Genomic DNA, 15726 nt, shown 5'->3' on the forward strand with positions numbered 1-15726 from the left:
CTAAAAAAAGAGCACGAGGGATCTTTCTATTATTAATTCCCACCAATTTGGCATAGAAAATAAAAAATGATTCCATTAACTTTAACACGCAGGGTTTCATTTTGTCTCTTTCAAACGAGGTCTCGAACATAACAAAACCAGAGGGCTGTTGCCTGTACTAGTAAAACGGTTCCCAAACTAATGCTTCGAACTATTTTTTTATTTTATTAAAGTTGGTATGATTTTTTAAATATTATTAAATTTCAGATAAATTTCCTTTAAATTTTAATTTAATGATAATTTTAAAATTCACATCCATCCTATCGTTATTAGTAAAGGCAAGGCCAGCAATTGTACGATGCCACGTAATAGAATACGCGGTAATTTTAGTTTTACGAGGCATACCATAATAACGCCCTTTTCTTCTTTAGTATTCAAACATTTTGCAGAAAAGGATTTATCAACTAGCCCAAAAGCTCTCCTCCTCGTCTATATCCCTGTCCTTCCTCTGCTCTCTCTCCCTCTCTCTGTTAGCTTAAGAAGCTCAATCCTCTATGGCCTCCGTACTGAACACAGTTTCATCTATTATTCTATCGAACACCAACGCCAACCGAATTCGGTCTCGGCCCGTTTTGGAACCGATTTCTGTGTCATTCACTAGTGAGTTCACTCATCAATGCTCCGTTTGATTGTCGGGAAAAACGAGGTTAAAATGAAGGAAAATTTGGAATCCGAAACTACTGTTTTATATCCACCTCATTATAAGATTAGTCAAAGATTTTTTATTCTACCTACTAAACTTTCTCGGCAACCAAACGTTGGCCTTAGATTCAGTTATTGAGTTTGAATTGTCTGTTTTTTCGATACTGAGGATTTCTGTGGAATTTTTCAGGGCGGAGACTTACGATTAGAGCAACGGAGACTGATGCCAACGAAGGTCTTGTGAGATTCAATTTGTTTTTTAAGATTTTGGTTGTCAATAAAAAATTCAAGTTGTATGTAGTAGAAATAGTGATTCGCAATGTGGGTTTTTAGGGTTTTAATGGATTCTGTTTGTTTGTGAAGCGGTTAAATCTCAGGCACCGGATAAGGCGCCGGCTGCTAGTGGTTCGAGTTTCAATCAGCTTCTTGGCATTAAAGGAGCGGCACAAGAAACTGTGAGCTATTTATTTATCTTGAAGTTAATTTTGAGTTCTCTGGTATAACTTGAACTGGGTCTTGAAAACTAATAGCCTCCATATTTCAAGTACGGCTTTCATGCTATGAATTGTTTGAGATTCTCCGTATTTCAAGTATGGCTTTCATAAACTTAGGGTAACTTCTGATTTAGTTGTTTTAGGATTTGCTTTCTGTAACATTTTACCATGTTTCTTTAGGATATAAAAGAGTAAATGCCTTGCAAACCGTTTTATACTAGAGTATAAACTGTGATTTTTGTTTTGCAGAATAAATGGAAGATCCGACTTCAACTTACAAAACCTGTTACTTGGCCTCCACTGGTATGGGGAGTGATTTGTGGAGCCGCTGCTTCTGGTATCATTCTTGCATATTATGGGATGAGTAACATCTTTTGTCATTAATATTTCTGATCCTTCATTTTAAGCATTTGTTTGTTCAAAAATTCTGTCCAGTCTTTTATGTGTTTGTCCTAAGAGCAGTCAGTGTTTATGCTCTTCTCTACTAAATTTACGTCTTAATCTTCTTCCCCTATCTTGATACCTTCGCTGTTATTATAGAATTAGTCCTAGATCTATATCATGAAAACCTACAGATTGCGATTGTGGTGTCCATCACCAATTCCCAATTGTGATAAATCTTGTCAAGCTTTGGCCTCAGATCCATGGAGAATCCAAGAATCTTGCCACATGCCTATAATTTGGTTATGTACAGACTCTATGGCCTCAATAAGTACATGTATGTGTGTGTGCGCGCATGTGCTTGTATTTTTTATTCTTCTAATTCAATTTTGCTCTCATGGCAGGAAATTTTCACTGGAACTTGGAGGATGTTGCCAAATCAATTGTTTGCATGATGATGTCTGGCCCGTGTCTAACTGGCTATACACAGGTGCAGTCATTCGGGGATACAAAATAGGGCTCCACTTTAAATGAATAATAGCTTCAAACTCATCTAACATAAACTTCTCTGGCTGTTTCATTTTTCAGACACTTAATGATTGGTATGACCGAGATATTGATGCAATAAATGAACCTTATCGTCCAATTCCTTCAGGGGCAATATCTGAGAATGAGGCATGTAACTTATATTTTTCTTTTACCCCCTTTTTTGGGACATGTTGATCTAACCTATTGTAATGTATGCACTTAAGTGCTGCCAATTATAATGTTTCTGTTCTTTTTCTAAATATTTCCTCAGGTCATTACACAAATTTGGGTTTTGCTTTTGGGAGGCCTTGGCTTGGCTGGTATATTAGACGTGTGGGTAGGTAATTTAAATGTTTTTTACATGTTACTCCTTATGAAATATTGAAGATGAATGTCAGCTCCTGAATCCTTGTTCTTAATAGGCAGGGCATGACTTCCCTATAGTTTTTTACCTTGCTCTTGGTGGATCCTTGCTATCGTACATATACTCTGCTCCACCTTTAAAGGTACTTACTTTTCTGGTCTTCCTTGTCATTAAGTCAAACCATTATACTTTCCTTCATGTTGCTGTGGACACTTTGTTTTAACCATGACTAAGTTCCAAATCTGGTTGCAGCTGAAACAAAATGGATGGATTGGAAATTTTGCCCTGGGAGCAAGTTATATCAGTTTGCCATGGTACGATATCCTATGTGTTACTGTCCTTGCTAAAATTAATGTAACTTATAAATATTATCCAGGGGTCATTAGCATGTAGCGTTTTTTAGTTGGATGATCATCCATTTGCTATTCTTCAGACCTTTCAAGAGAAGAGTGTACGTCTAAATGTAAGTGTTTATTCACATGATGCACATAAAGAGGGGAGGACATATCCAATGGATTCTAAGCAAGGAATTCCTTGGTAATCAAAACTCAATTTATTAAATTACTATGATAACCAATTCCAAAGTTTTCCCTGAAAAGTTATAGGTCTTCTTCACTTACAGCCTAGGATTTTGATTTGATGTTCATCATTATTGCTTGTTTGTGGGGTTGGGAGCTTTCTAGGAAGTAAAGTCATCCAAGTAGTAAGTTCAATTCTTCTCCATGGGTTGTCTCAAATATGTTACTTGAACTCAAATTTCATGCAATAGGCTAATCAACAACCATCTTAAGTCTAGTTTTCTAGGTTAATTGACTTTACAAAGCTGTACTATGAACTTCCATCATGTTGCACAACTAGTTTCAATTCGCTCTCATTGACAGGTGGGCTGGTCAAGCTTTATTTGGGACGCTTACACCAGACATCATTGTTCTGACACTCTTGTATAGCGTAGCTGGGGTATGTTTTCAGGAGATGTATCTCGTTGTGTATGTTAAATATGTGATCCAATCATAAGTATTTGATTATTGCTACATCACATGTCAGTTGGGTATTGCCATTGTCAATGACTTTAAAAGTGTTGAAGGAGATAGAGCACTGGGACTTCAGGTATCTCTATTGTCCGTTACATATTTGTAATACTAATTCTTGCTATCTTAGAAACATTTAAATTGCTCATCCTTAGAAGTGGCTGTCGCAATCTTTTGTATATTAATGTTGTTTGAGCAGTCACTTCCAGTTGCTTTTGGTGCTGAAACTGCCAAATGGATTTGTGTTGGCGCTATTGACATAACTCAGATATCTGTGGCTGGTATATCATTTTTATCTATTTTTACTATTAATATTTCTTTAAACATATATTTTTTTTCCCTGATATTATGTCAGAATTTGCTCTTCTATATTCAATAATGATTTGGTGGTTGCAGGGTATCTGCTCGGGGCTGGTAAACCATACTATGCCTTAGCCTTACTTGCTTTGATAATACCTCAAGTCGTTTTTCAGGTAAAGCACTGAGAATGGTTCTCCACTATTGAATTCTTGAATTCGTTACCTGTTTGCTTCTTGCCATGACAAGTATTAAGCTGTTATGTTTAAAATAATATCGTAATATATGATTGTGTTTCTTTCTCATTATTTATTTTAAAAAAAGCACTCTGCTAATACCAATTTTTGCTCATTGCAGTTTCAGTATTTCCTCAAAGACCCTGTTAAGTATGATGTTAAATATCAGGTATGTCATTTATTTAGTTCCACCGGAATTTTTTTCCTGAAATTTAAGCATACTGCCAAAGCAGGTTCGTTGAGAATGTGCCTTCTACTCACATATGGATAGTTCTACAGCTTATTATACATAACAAGGATCTCAAAAATGGATTTAGCTTAGATGCTGTACAAATAAGTACATGAGATCTCTTCTTGTTATTTCAACGGTTTAGATTTGATTCATCTCTCTTTCTCATGGAAAACTTAAAATATGGACCATACAAAAGCTAAAAAAAAAAGCTACATATAGTTATTTTTTACAGAACCTAAGCCAAATCCCTAAAAAATTGTCCACATAGGCACCACTCTGTGGGCAACCTATTCCTACAAGCTCAAGTTCTGGACATCCAAGACCCTCTCTAGATCTTCCCAAGTCTGATTCTAGATTACCATATGGTTGTCCAATATGATGTGTCATGACCCGAGCAAGGTCGTTTACTCCAATGCTAGATACAATGCCGTACGCATTTAGGTGCTTCTTCATTAGAGGATCTTGCATTTGCCCTATCTCTCATTTTTAGCATTAGAGAGTAAAATTTTAGTCTACATGTTTCAGGCAAGCGCGCAACCATTTCTTGTGCTTGGTCTTTTGGTGACTGCTTTAGCAACCAGCCATTAATCTCACAATGTCACGCTTACCAAAGGACGCTACGGGGAGGAGAAGAGATGGGCTCAGAGTGAAAAGCTCACTGAACAGCTGCTAAAAGGCACACAATTAAATCACGCCAGTTCCACTGAACCCTTTTGTTAATCATGTTGTACCGATTAAACTGTCATAATTTTCCACTTTCCTTTTCCCCTGAACAGAGAGAGAGATGTAGGCCTGTGTATTTACAGCAGAATGCGAAACTAGAAAGCAGCTATTGTAAATGTGATGTTTGTTGTAGCATTGTGCTTTTGTCGTTATCTTACATTATTTGCTTCTCATTGCACGGAAGCCTCAAATGGTGCGATCCTGATTGTACTATGTTTTTGCTTTTCTTTGTATTTGATTTTGTTTCTCACACTGTCATTGTATTTCACATGCTACTTCGCACTCTTGTTCTCACTAGTCTACTCCAGGAGCTCCCTATAGCAATTAACACGAAGGAATAGCCTGCCGCTCGTTCACTCGTCTGTTGCTCCGCTCCCCGAAGCAATAAACACAGCGTTGGCTGATGGAAAGACCTAATATGTTTGATTTTGTGATTTCAAAAAGCGCTATTTAAAATATAGCAATTTGATTTCAAAACATGCTATTTAAAATATAGCAGTTTTAATTAGAACGTGTGATTTTAAAAACAGTGTTAAGCATTTGATAAAATCACTATTTAATCTTTAAAATAATGCATCTAAAAACATTAATTTTTTCACGTTCTCCCAAATGAGATGATGAAATTTTGTTTAAAAATGCATTTTTAACCTGTACAGTTGCACGATCAAACGGACTCTAAATTGAATATGGCAGAGGGCCAAATGTTTGGGTATGTTTCCAAAAGATTTGGTTTGCAAAACCGAGCAATTGTTTAACATATTATTCATGGAAGGAATCAGGCTGCCGATTAGTAGTCTAGTAGATATGCTTATCCGATTAGTCGGTTGGCATTTTTGGATTTCGCGCGACTAAACAAGTGTAATAGAGCATATTTTATTTAGAGAGCTTTGAGATTGGGTTTGAGCGGTTTTGAAGTAAGAACTTTTGGGCAAAAGCATTATTTTTTAAGTTTATGTCAAAAATGCGTTTTTTTACCATTTTTAGGCTTTTTAACTCTTAAACACGCTTTTAAATTTTTTACCAAAACAAATATTTTTTTTTCAAATAAACTTTTTATTGTCAAAAGGCAATCCAGCCCTTGACAGATTTTCCCGCAACCAAACAACAATTTGTACGGCATTCTAACAAAGGCACCAAAAAGGAAAAAAAACGCAATAGTTTTGCTGACTAGCCGACTAGCTGGCAAAATGGCCTTGCGTATTAATTATTGTCCCCCGTCTTTCACAAATGTTGTTGAAACGCTACATTCGACATTATTTCTATATGGGTCGGCTTGCGCTGTCTTAATGTCGTCGTCTCGAGATGTGTCAACTACGTAATTTCAAGTTGGTTTGGACTTTGGCGTATGTTTGCTCCATGTCATCAAAGTCCTTTCTTAGATGGTCAGAGACTCTTGCGTTTAATGTCATTTTTATATGATAAACGACGCAGCATTACATGTCTTTTATATAGATGTAAAAGGGTACTGTCCGATGGAGGTAGTAAAGCCAAAGCTGAACCAAAAGTCAGCAGCTACTATTGAAATTAACATCGATCAGTTACATAACATACAAAAAAAGGCACTATAATCCCAAAAAACCAACATCCAAACACCATATAATGCCTTTCCCATTCTAACTGATCACCAACTGACACCTAAAGCAAACCACTGCTTTACCCAACAGATACACACCAGTGGATTATAAACACAACGACACGTACGTTATTATTGGGCAAACTACGAAACCTAAGACACTTCTTTATAAGGCTAACTTCCCAAACTTTCTATATATAGTCATCAGCGGTCCCTAGTCTTGTACTTGGACTCGTCAATCTCAATCCCTTCCTCAGAAGCGCGCTCTCCTCCAGACTTGTCTGTTGAGCTGAGTCCACCTTTGCGGCCCATCTCCTGGTACCCCTCATGTCCAATCTGCTCTTTCCTCGTCTGTCCTCCTTTGCTTCCCAGCTCCTGGTACCCTTCAGGCCCCAGCTGGTCCTTCCTCGTTTGTCCTCCTTTGCTTCCCAGCTCCTGGTACCCTTCATGCCCCAGCTGGTCCTTCCTCGTCTGCCCTCCGCGGCTCCGCCCTTCATCACCACCAACATTAATATTGCATGCCAATTAGCACCACCAAAAAAAAAAAAAAAACGCAAACCTTGAAATGATTGCCAAACGTACGTACACATGCAGAGACAGAAATAGATTACCTTCGGCAAGGTGCTCCTGGGCTTCAAGGCTCTTCCCACCAGTTCCACCAGGGACGACTGTCTCTCCCTGCCCTGCCTTGGCGTCAAGTTCTCGCCTTTCCTGCTCGGACGACATTTCTCTCTTTTGGGACTTCTCTCACAAATGTAAAAAACCGATCTTATTATTACTCACCAATCACACTGATGATCGATCTACTGCTGTGAAGAGCCAAGGAGAGAATAATGCTTTATATAGAGTATATATCCGAAAGGGAAGTGAGAAAGGAGGGGCAGAAGGTAGACGACGCGTCAGCGTATACACGTTGCAAAACAGTAGCAGTGGTCCGTGGAGAGATACTAGAATCGCACGCAGGTGCTTGAGTAAGTCAAAACAATGTATTTACAGCAATCAAAATGACACGAGTCCTGGCTTTGCATGCATTTAATTGGCTAAGGTAGCTAACGTCTTCCACGTGTCCTTTGCGGTCGCCCATTCCTTATCCTTCAATTCAGTTGGCTATTCGCTAGTCTGGGCTTGCACCAGGCTGCTGGAAGCCTGGAACCTCGTACACATTTGGGTTGGAAAAATGGAAAATTTTTGTTTATAGTAGTTTTTTTATTTGAATAGTAATAAAAGGTAATTGATGTAATATAAAAAATAATAATATTAAAAGTTAAAACAGAGTTTTTTTACTATTGTTATCTCACTCCTGATCTCGTTGTCAATATCTTGTCGTCTGTCCTGTTCTGATATTGTAATTTCAAACAGAGTTTATAGGTGTAAATGTGAGTCCACACTCACTAACTATATATATTCTTCCAATAAAAATGGGTATAAAATTAATGAGACCCTAATTACTTTAAAACTTCTCCCTCTGTTTGTTTAATAGAGTCATATATAAAAAGATAAAATCAAAGCAAACCTTTTTTTTTTTTTTTTTAAGTCAATGCATTGTTTTAGAAAATTTGTCGCTACCACGCGACCTTTGCGGAAGCGTTAGTATTCCTTTAATTCTGAAATGAGAGAAACCTATTCTTTCATTGACTCCATATCATATATTTTCCTTAGTATTTTCTTTTCTAACAGGCTGAGCCAAGGGTTTGAAAGAGTTAAATGCCAGCTCTAAAGATGGCTTTTACTTGTCTTGTCTCGCCATAACAAGCTGAGCTAGATGGGCCCGAACCTGCTCTTTCATTGGGGGCAAGCAATATAGAAATCCTATATTTTAAAATCCCACCATAAACTCAAGGTAGATAAAAAATAATTGACATTTTTTCAGGTAGCTAGATTTTTTTTTTTCATATTTCTTTTTAATGAAATAGATCTAGTGTGGCGATGACCAAATTCGAAACGTGAGCTCGACCTTTCATCGATGAAATGTCGATTCCCTGATGAAGGTGATAATAATCGTGTGTGGCAACAATAAAAGGGTGAATGTGAGCTCGACAATGGCACTAATAAGGTGCGATGCACATCCAAATTTGAGTGCAAGTTCAACATGGAGAAGTCGACAAGAGACAAAGGTCTCCACCGTACACGACTACGAATTGTTGCCGGAGGTGGCGCTTGTGAGTGATGGAATTGGTAGCAAAATGACAGCTAGACGGTGGTTGGAGATGGTGGCAGTCAGACGGTGGTTGGAGATGGACTGAAAATGGGCTAAAACAGGGCCTATGAACAAAGTTGACTTGCAATAATAAATGTGGCAACAATAAGCGGTCAATTGGCTAGACAACAAGGACAACTATGAGCCAATACAGGCCAGATTATTGGGCCAAGCGATAGGGTCACTTGGGCCAAATGAATGACCTAGTTAACCGAATCAAAACAGGTCATCTGACTTGTTGATGCAATTTTCGGTCCACATTACTGTTTGTCAGTGATATTTCTTCATGGTCGGGTAGTCAGTGAAAGTCCTGTACATCTATGATGTTCCTGCAAAATAAAAGAATGGTCAAAGGTCTTCAGTTGGGGCCAAAGATTCTCTGATGTCTAAATTAGCATAAGGTAAAAATACATAATTGTGATATGCTTCATACACCTAACAATTTGAGATATATGAAAGAGAGAAAAAGAGGTAAGGGAGAGAGAAGTACCTCCTAGAAAGAAGGAGACGTGGGAGAGAAGGGAAGCCTCCTTTATAAAAGGAGAGCTTTCTCGTTTTATACCTAGGTGTGATCAAGGTGGACACTTGTCACCGTGGGTGGGCAATGGCATATTATTAAATAAATATAAATAGGGGATAAATAAACACAAAAGGGGGACCCACGAAAATATACTTGGGCATATTTTCTCCTCAACAAGACTCATGATAGGCTCATGCACTACACGCACAAAATAAAATTGGAAGGCTCGTCAAAAATGCATGACAACGTGTTGCAAATCTAGCGGACCATAGAGGCACGTGGCATGATTGGCAAAAACTTTTGGTGGCACATGTGGGCGGGTGAAACCTCCGATTTGGTTGATTTTTGTGAGCTTGTGTAGATCGGTCTATCATCTATGAACTTTTGATTGATGTGTTCACAAACTTGGTAGAATGCTCGGAAAACAAGAATCCGAGATGAGAAATGGTTGAACAAAGAAAATGAGTCTCAAGAGAGAGAGAGAGGCACTACTGGGAAATAGAGGAGAGAAAAATAAATAAATAAATTACAGTCCACATGAAAGTGGCCTGGACACCATGTGAAGATTTAAAAGAAATATAAATAGAAATTATGGAATTGTTTGGTGTTAGATACCTATCTCCATACTATGAATCATCTTAAGAGCTACATCGTGGTATTATTTATAATAAAAATGGCTCACATTTATAGTAAAATATGGTAGGTAGAAAGAATACAAACAAGGTAGTCAAATTGAAAATTTTAATTAAAATATTAACCCAATACAAAAGTCCTATATTATAGCATACTCCACCTAATTATTTATTTTGTCAAGTTGAATCGCATTTGAAGGCTACAAAATGTAAGGAGCTCCCACTATTTCGATTGATTATGAAGTCAACAACATTAAACAAAATTATATCACACCTCAACCATGCATGATTAGTAAAATATACCTATTAGATTGCATAATTGATGTTATTATTTACTGGAAAAAGAAAAAAAAAAAAAAGAGAGAAAAAAACTCTCGTTTTCTTTAAGAATATGTTTTCAAAGTTTAAGAGTATGATATTTTTATATAAAAAAAGAAGAAGCTATTATACCTATAGAAAATACATGAATTTTACTATTTTTTATACTAATATTCTCAGTACTATATACTACTATATCTGCTTTTGTTGTCAAGTTAATTACATGTTATCCAGCTTTCATTTGTTAATCCTTTTCATATGGTATAATGTGACATGAAGATAAAAATAATTTTGAGTATTTTATGTTTTAGATTGTTTATTAATATTTTTATTGTGAAAAGAGTAAACAAAATGAGAGAAAAAGGAAAATGTTATCAAACAATTTATATATATATATATATATATATATATATATATATATATATATATATAAGGAAATGTTAGGAGTTCTTCTAGTGTTCTCCTAAATGTGATGTGGAAATGCTAGGTGTTCTCCTAATGTTCTCCCAAATGTAATGTGGCTTTAAAATTACCGTTGAATATTAGATTATCATTATTGACTTTTAATTTATTGGTGATTTTAAACGTCACATTACAATTAGGAGAACATTAGAAGAACACTATTTCTCATATATATATATATATATATATATATTTTATTTTTATTTTTTGTGTATAAGTTTGAAAATACTTTCATAGACGAAAGTTAGAAGTTGTTCACCTGAAACCGTTGGCTATAAAATCACATGCTGCAAAAATTACTTCGGAGTTGGCAAATTCTTCCCGCTGGCGCTCCTCGTCTCCCTTTTAACCGCTCACTTTCTCTTTTAACCGTTAGATTTTTAAATACTTTTCAGATAGCAATATTTAAATTTTTTGAATTCAAATAGCAATATTTTAATAGTGGTACATCCGTTCATGTACAGATCAGCAGCCAATTGTCCGCATGTTCATTCCTTGCTCGCAGCCAATTGTCCGCGTGTTGATTCGTTGCTCGCATGTGCTGCCTCTTGCTTAAGGAGAACCACTACAGAAAAGCTCCTGACTATTCAAGTGTTGGGAAGGGAAGAAAAGAACCTCCACAGGTCTTGTCCTCTTCTCTCTGCGCCCGTCAAATTCCAAACACTAAAACTTCAATTCCACCCCAAATCGAAGAGAACAATGACCATGAAAGAGGAACAACAAAGTCCCAAGAAGACGATCCCACCGTACATGAAAGCCATATTGGGCTCTCTCGGCGGGGTCGTGGAGGCTTGTTGTCTACAGCCCATCGACGTCATCAAGACCAGGCTACAGCTCGACCGGTCCGGGACCTACAAGGGCATCATCCACTGCGGCTCCACGATCTCGCGCTCAGAGGGCGTGCGGGCTCTCTGGAAGGGGTTGACCCCCTTTGCGACGCATTTGACACTCAAGTACACTCTTCGGATGTGGTCCAATGCGATGCTCCAGAGTGCGTTTAAGGACTCCGCAACTGGGAAGCTCAGCAACCAAGCGCGCTTGCTCTCCGGATTCGGTGCCGGGGTTCTAGAGGCTCTTGTGATCGTTACGCCATTTGAGGTCAGTGCGTTATGGTTTTGATTTCAATCCAAATGTACATTTCTAGATTATTGTTTCTTTAATTTTCTGTGGAAATGGAGTTCCTGGGTTGGTTTAGGGTTAATTAATGCACCTCTTGGATGCTTCTCAGGCTCTGTTTGGATATCGGGATTTTGCGGGAAAAGAAAGGAATAATGTTTTGGAATGTTTTAAAACGGCATTATCATCTTTCTTTGATTCTTATCTTCGTTTTTTATTTATTTATTTATTATTTTTTTATAATGCTTTAAGATGGCCCATTATTCTAGTAATAGGATTCTCTTCTCGATTTTAAATAGGAGAATATTCAGTTAATGGTTAAGATTTTTTTTCTGAGGTTATAAATAGAACATCTGTCCCATTAATATATATATAAAATAATATTAATAAATTAAGGGGTGGCCAGCCACTCCCAAGGGCCAAATAAAAAAAGAAAAAAAATTTGGCCCTTGGGATGACTGATCTACCCTCAAGGGCCATGGGGTGGCTCCGGCCACCCCAAACCGGTCCTTGGGGGTGGCTGCTAAGTCATTTATTTATTTTACTTTTTTTATTTTTTATTTTTATTTGGCCCATGAAGGTAACCGATCTAAGGGCTATGCGGAGCCACCTCCAAGGGCCATGGGGGTGGCTTCAGACACTTGCCGGTCCGGCCACCCCATGGCTTTTGGGGGTGGATCGGCCACGCCGGCCTTCCCTTAATTTTTTATTATCATTTTTTTTTTTTAATTATTTTTTAAAAATATATAATATTTTATTATTATTATTTTTTATTAATGAGACAGATGTCACATTTATGCCCTCGGGATCTCTCTAGAAAAATTCTGACGATTAACTAGATATTTTCCAATTTAAAATGGACTGGAGATGATCTGAATTCATTAGGTTAGTGGCAGTAATAAGTGTAATTCATCCATAAAAAATAAAAAATAAATAAAAAAAGTCACGGGAAAATTATGCTTTTATTTTCCTACCAAATGAAAGATTCTCAGTCCTTGAGTATATTTCTTTAACTTCCTATTTTACTTAGAAAATGAAACTCTTTCTTGATTATCTTCAGCCTTCCCAATTTCTTTCTTGCTTCCAAAGATCCAAATGGTTAATGATTTGATAATCGAATTGCTAAATATTGTTATACTCTTCGAGGCCAATAATTGAATTGTGATACCTATAAATTATAATACATGTTATTGAGGCGCGTCTATTTTAACTTCCTGTATGTTTTCCTTGCACATGAACTCTACTTGGTCAGAGGTTAGTTATGTTTTCTTATAAGTCTTTCTCTTTAGAAATATTAATGAAATGATTAAATTTATCATTTCTTATCAGCTTTAACTTTTAAAATTAATGGTAATTTAACATAGTTTTAGAGCAGAAGTCTTAAGTTTGAGCCACACTTACAATTTCGTATCAACTTAAGCTTAAGTTAAACTTTTGGGATAAATCATGATTTAACACATGTGTTTCTTGTTCATTCTTGGCTTCTTTGAGATATATTGGAACATAATTTGCAGTTGATATTGTGATTTAGGATGATTAAGATGTGTGAGACCTTAAGTTAAACTGACAAATGTACTAGGTTCAAATGTAGAATTGCTAACTCTGTTATGTCTCAAGCACTTCCCCAAAACATTATGTGTGTAATTTGCTTGGAGATTGGCTTAAGTTGCCACAAGAGTGATATATTTTTACTAGTAGCAAGTTTTGTGAAAGTTCTGGGCACTTTTTTTTGTTTGCACAATCCCTTAGATATGGTCTGTTGTATGCTTAAAATGCTTGTGATTAGAATCAAAATTCGAAGAAGAAAAAAAAAAGTACTTTTGGTGATGTGGATACATTGAGGGGATACTACTGTGCTTTATGTAGTTGGGTGGAGTGATTAGACTTATAGCTCACACGCATTATCTACATTCTCTCTGTTCTATGACAAAATTGGGCATTACTTGGTGTAGGTGGTCAAGATCAGATTGCAGCAGCAGAGAGGTTTGAGCCCTGAGCTTCTGAAGTATAAGGGTCCTGTGCACTGTGCTCGCATGATCATTCGAGAAGAAGGTCTCCGTGGTCTCTGGGCAGGGGCTGCTCCGACTGTGATGCGTAATGGGACAAACCAGGCTGCCATGTTTACAGCCAAAAATGCTTTTGATGTCCTCTTGTGGAAGAAACATGAAGGTGATGGGAAAGTCCTCCAACCATGGCAGTCTATGATATCGGGATTTCTTGCTGGTACCGCAGGCCCCGTGTGTACTGGACCCTTCGATGTTGTGAAAACAAGGTTGATGGCTCAGACCCGGGAGGGGGGTGTGTTGAAGTACAAAGGTATGATCCATGCCATAAGAACAATATACGCGGAGGAAGGGCTTCGTGCCTTGTGGAAAGGACTTCTGCCCCGGCTCATGAGGATTCCGCCTGGCCAAGCCATAATGTGGGCTGTGGCTGACCAAGTGACTGGTTTGTATGAGAGGAGATATCTTCGTAGTGCACCCTTGTAGGAATCATTCAGATTGTTTTGCTTGTACTGGTTTTCAGTTTTGTTGCAAGCGTAAAGTGGACAACTTGTTTTCACATTGAACGTACACCATTGTCTATGATTGTATCGATAATTTGGAGGCGCAAGAAAGAGGCGGAGGGCAGATGGAGCGGGAATCACTAATCTTGCCCACAATGGATATTTCAGCACTTTCATATTTGCCTTCTTTGGAGGTAAAATAGTCAGCTGCTATTTCACATGCTCTGTTGTTTAGAAATCATTTAACATTGTTGAATCAGGCACCCTTTGTTACGGATTTGGCTTACGTCTCGTAAATTTTTCAACAAAGATCTCCTTTTAAAAAATGAATGGACAAGATTGCAAAATTAGAGTAAAAACCAAATCTGATTTTTATCGTTTCGTAGGAACGGAGATTCATGCTTGCTAACACTTGAAAAATAAAAACCCCAAAGAGATGGGATTTAAAATCACTCGTTAAAATCATACCAATGACTGTGTATAATGTCTATAATGGGGGCATATTGCGATATAATTTCTAGTTGTTTTATCATATAATTTTTGATAAATCTTATATTTACGGTGAGTTGAATGCTATATGTGTTTTAAACATAAAGAGAACATTAAGAAAAATACTATTAGATTATAAGATTATTAGTGTTTAAAACAATTCTAGGGGTACGCAAATTAACCATTTACCGTCTACTGACCGCTTATCGACCGCCACTAAACTGTCACTGACTGATAACCGACTTTCGGCGGTCGATAGGCAGAATAAAAATATTGTTTCGACATTGGTTCGGTTCAATAGGCGATAGAAAAAAAAAATTTCTTGGTTAACCGATTTAGCCGATTTTTCAAGTGAATTTTGAATTTTATTTGGCAACTTTCCTTATTTTGTTTGTTTAGCTGATTTATGGTTGTTATTTTGATCCATGTTTCATGAATTTACTTTTTCTTTTCATTTATAAAACATATTCTTCATTGATTTTGTAAGTACAATGAAATTGATAAATCTTAACATAAAAACTTGTAACTGACAATTAACCGATTAACCGAAAAAGTTAAAACTATTCATTGTCGGTATGAAGTCGGTTAATTAATCGACTTAATCGACTTTTACAAATCGGTAGGCGAAAATGTCCCTATCAACACCGACCAAACCGATACTCATTCCTATTACAATTAAAAAAAAAAAATTAGAGTATCTATTGCCTAAGATGAGATGGTTTTTATACAAGAACCAAGTATGTAAATAACTGGGTTTTGTATGATGTCATGATTATAGTTGATATGGATCTGTCTTCATAATGTAGGGGAATTACGTAAAATAATAGTTTATATATATGATTTTTGATATGTATATTATCACTCGGTCTTTGCTTTAACCACATCTAATGATGATATGCAAAATATCTCGAGTGTGAAGCTAGTAAATAGTTCCAAAAAAAAAAAAAAA

The 15726-nt window shown here is 36.9% G+C and overlaps 3 protein-coding genes across 3 annotated transcripts; 2 read left to right on the plus strand and 1 right to left on the minus strand.

The window, feature by feature from the left end:
- The first annotated feature begins 434 nt into the window (after positions 1-434).
- Positions 435-5137, plus strand: G4 (UbiA prenyltransferase family protein). The gene is made up of 15 exons (XM_059606794.2): positions 435-639; positions 872-916; positions 1045-1136; positions 1425-1512; positions 1961-2046; positions 2145-2231; positions 2356-2421; positions 2507-2590; positions 2701-2762; positions 3330-3405; positions 3493-3555; positions 3676-3757; positions 3873-3949; positions 4131-4178; positions 4767-5137. The coding sequence occupies exons 1-15, from the start codon at positions 534-536 to the stop codon at positions 4827-4829; spliced, it is 1125 nt and encodes a 374-aa protein (XP_059462777.1). The 5' UTR covers positions 435-533; the 3' UTR covers positions 4830-5137.
- Positions 5138-6446: 1309 nt separating this feature from the next.
- On the minus strand, positions 6447-7362 carry EM1 (Stress induced protein). The gene is made up of 2 exons (XM_059572268.2): positions 7149-7362; positions 6447-7028 (listed from the first exon to the last, which is right to left on the minus strand). Exons 1-2 carry the CDS (start codon positions 7261-7263, stop codon positions 6742-6744), a joined length of 402 nt encoding a protein of 133 aa, XP_059428251.2. The 5' UTR covers positions 7264-7362; the 3' UTR covers positions 6447-6741.
- Positions 7363-11269: 3907 nt separating this feature from the next.
- Positions 11270-14561, plus strand: MSFC1 (Mitochondrial substrate carrier family protein). The gene is made up of 2 exons (XM_059571952.2): positions 11270-11764; positions 13735-14561. The coding sequence occupies exons 1-2, from the start codon at positions 11366-11368 to the stop codon at positions 14269-14271; spliced, it is 936 nt and encodes a 311-aa protein (XP_059427935.2). The 5' UTR covers positions 11270-11365; the 3' UTR covers positions 14272-14561.
- Positions 14562-15726: the final 1165 nt, after the last annotated feature.

The sequence above is a fragment of the Corylus avellana genome, chromosome 10 (genome assembly GCF_965113065.1).
Source record: "Corylus avellana chromosome 10, dhCorAvel1.hap1.2, whole genome shotgun sequence".
Taxonomy (NCBI): Eukaryota; Viridiplantae; Streptophyta; class Magnoliopsida; order Fagales; family Betulaceae; genus Corylus; species Corylus avellana.

Coding starts and splice junctions, on each gene's coding strand:
- G4 (XM_059606794.2), top strand. CDS start 534: ATGGCCTCCGTACTGAACACAGTTTCATCTATTATTCTATCGAACACC. Junction 640..871: donor GATTTCTGTGTCATTCACTA/GTGAGTTCACTC, acceptor GGAATTTTTCAG/GGCGGAGACTTACGATTAGA. Junction 1,137..1,424: donor AAGGAGCGGCACAAGAAACT/GTGAGCTATTTA, acceptor TTTGTTTTGCAG/AATAAATGGAAGATCCGACT.
- EM1 (XM_059572268.2), bottom strand. CDS start 7,263: ATGTCGTCCGAGCAGGAAAGGCGAGAACTTGACGCCAAGGCAGGGCAG. Junction 7,029..7,148: donor CCAGGAGCACCTTGCCGAAG/GTAATCTATTTC, acceptor GTGGTGATGAAG/GGCGGAGCCGCGGAGGGCAG.
- MSFC1 (XM_059571952.2), top strand. CDS start 11,366: ATGACCATGAAAGAGGAACAACAAAGTCCCAAGAAGACGATCCCACCG. Junction 11,765..13,734: donor TGATCGTTACGCCATTTGAG/GTCAGTGCGTTA, acceptor TACTTGGTGTAG/GTGGTCAAGATCAGATTGCA.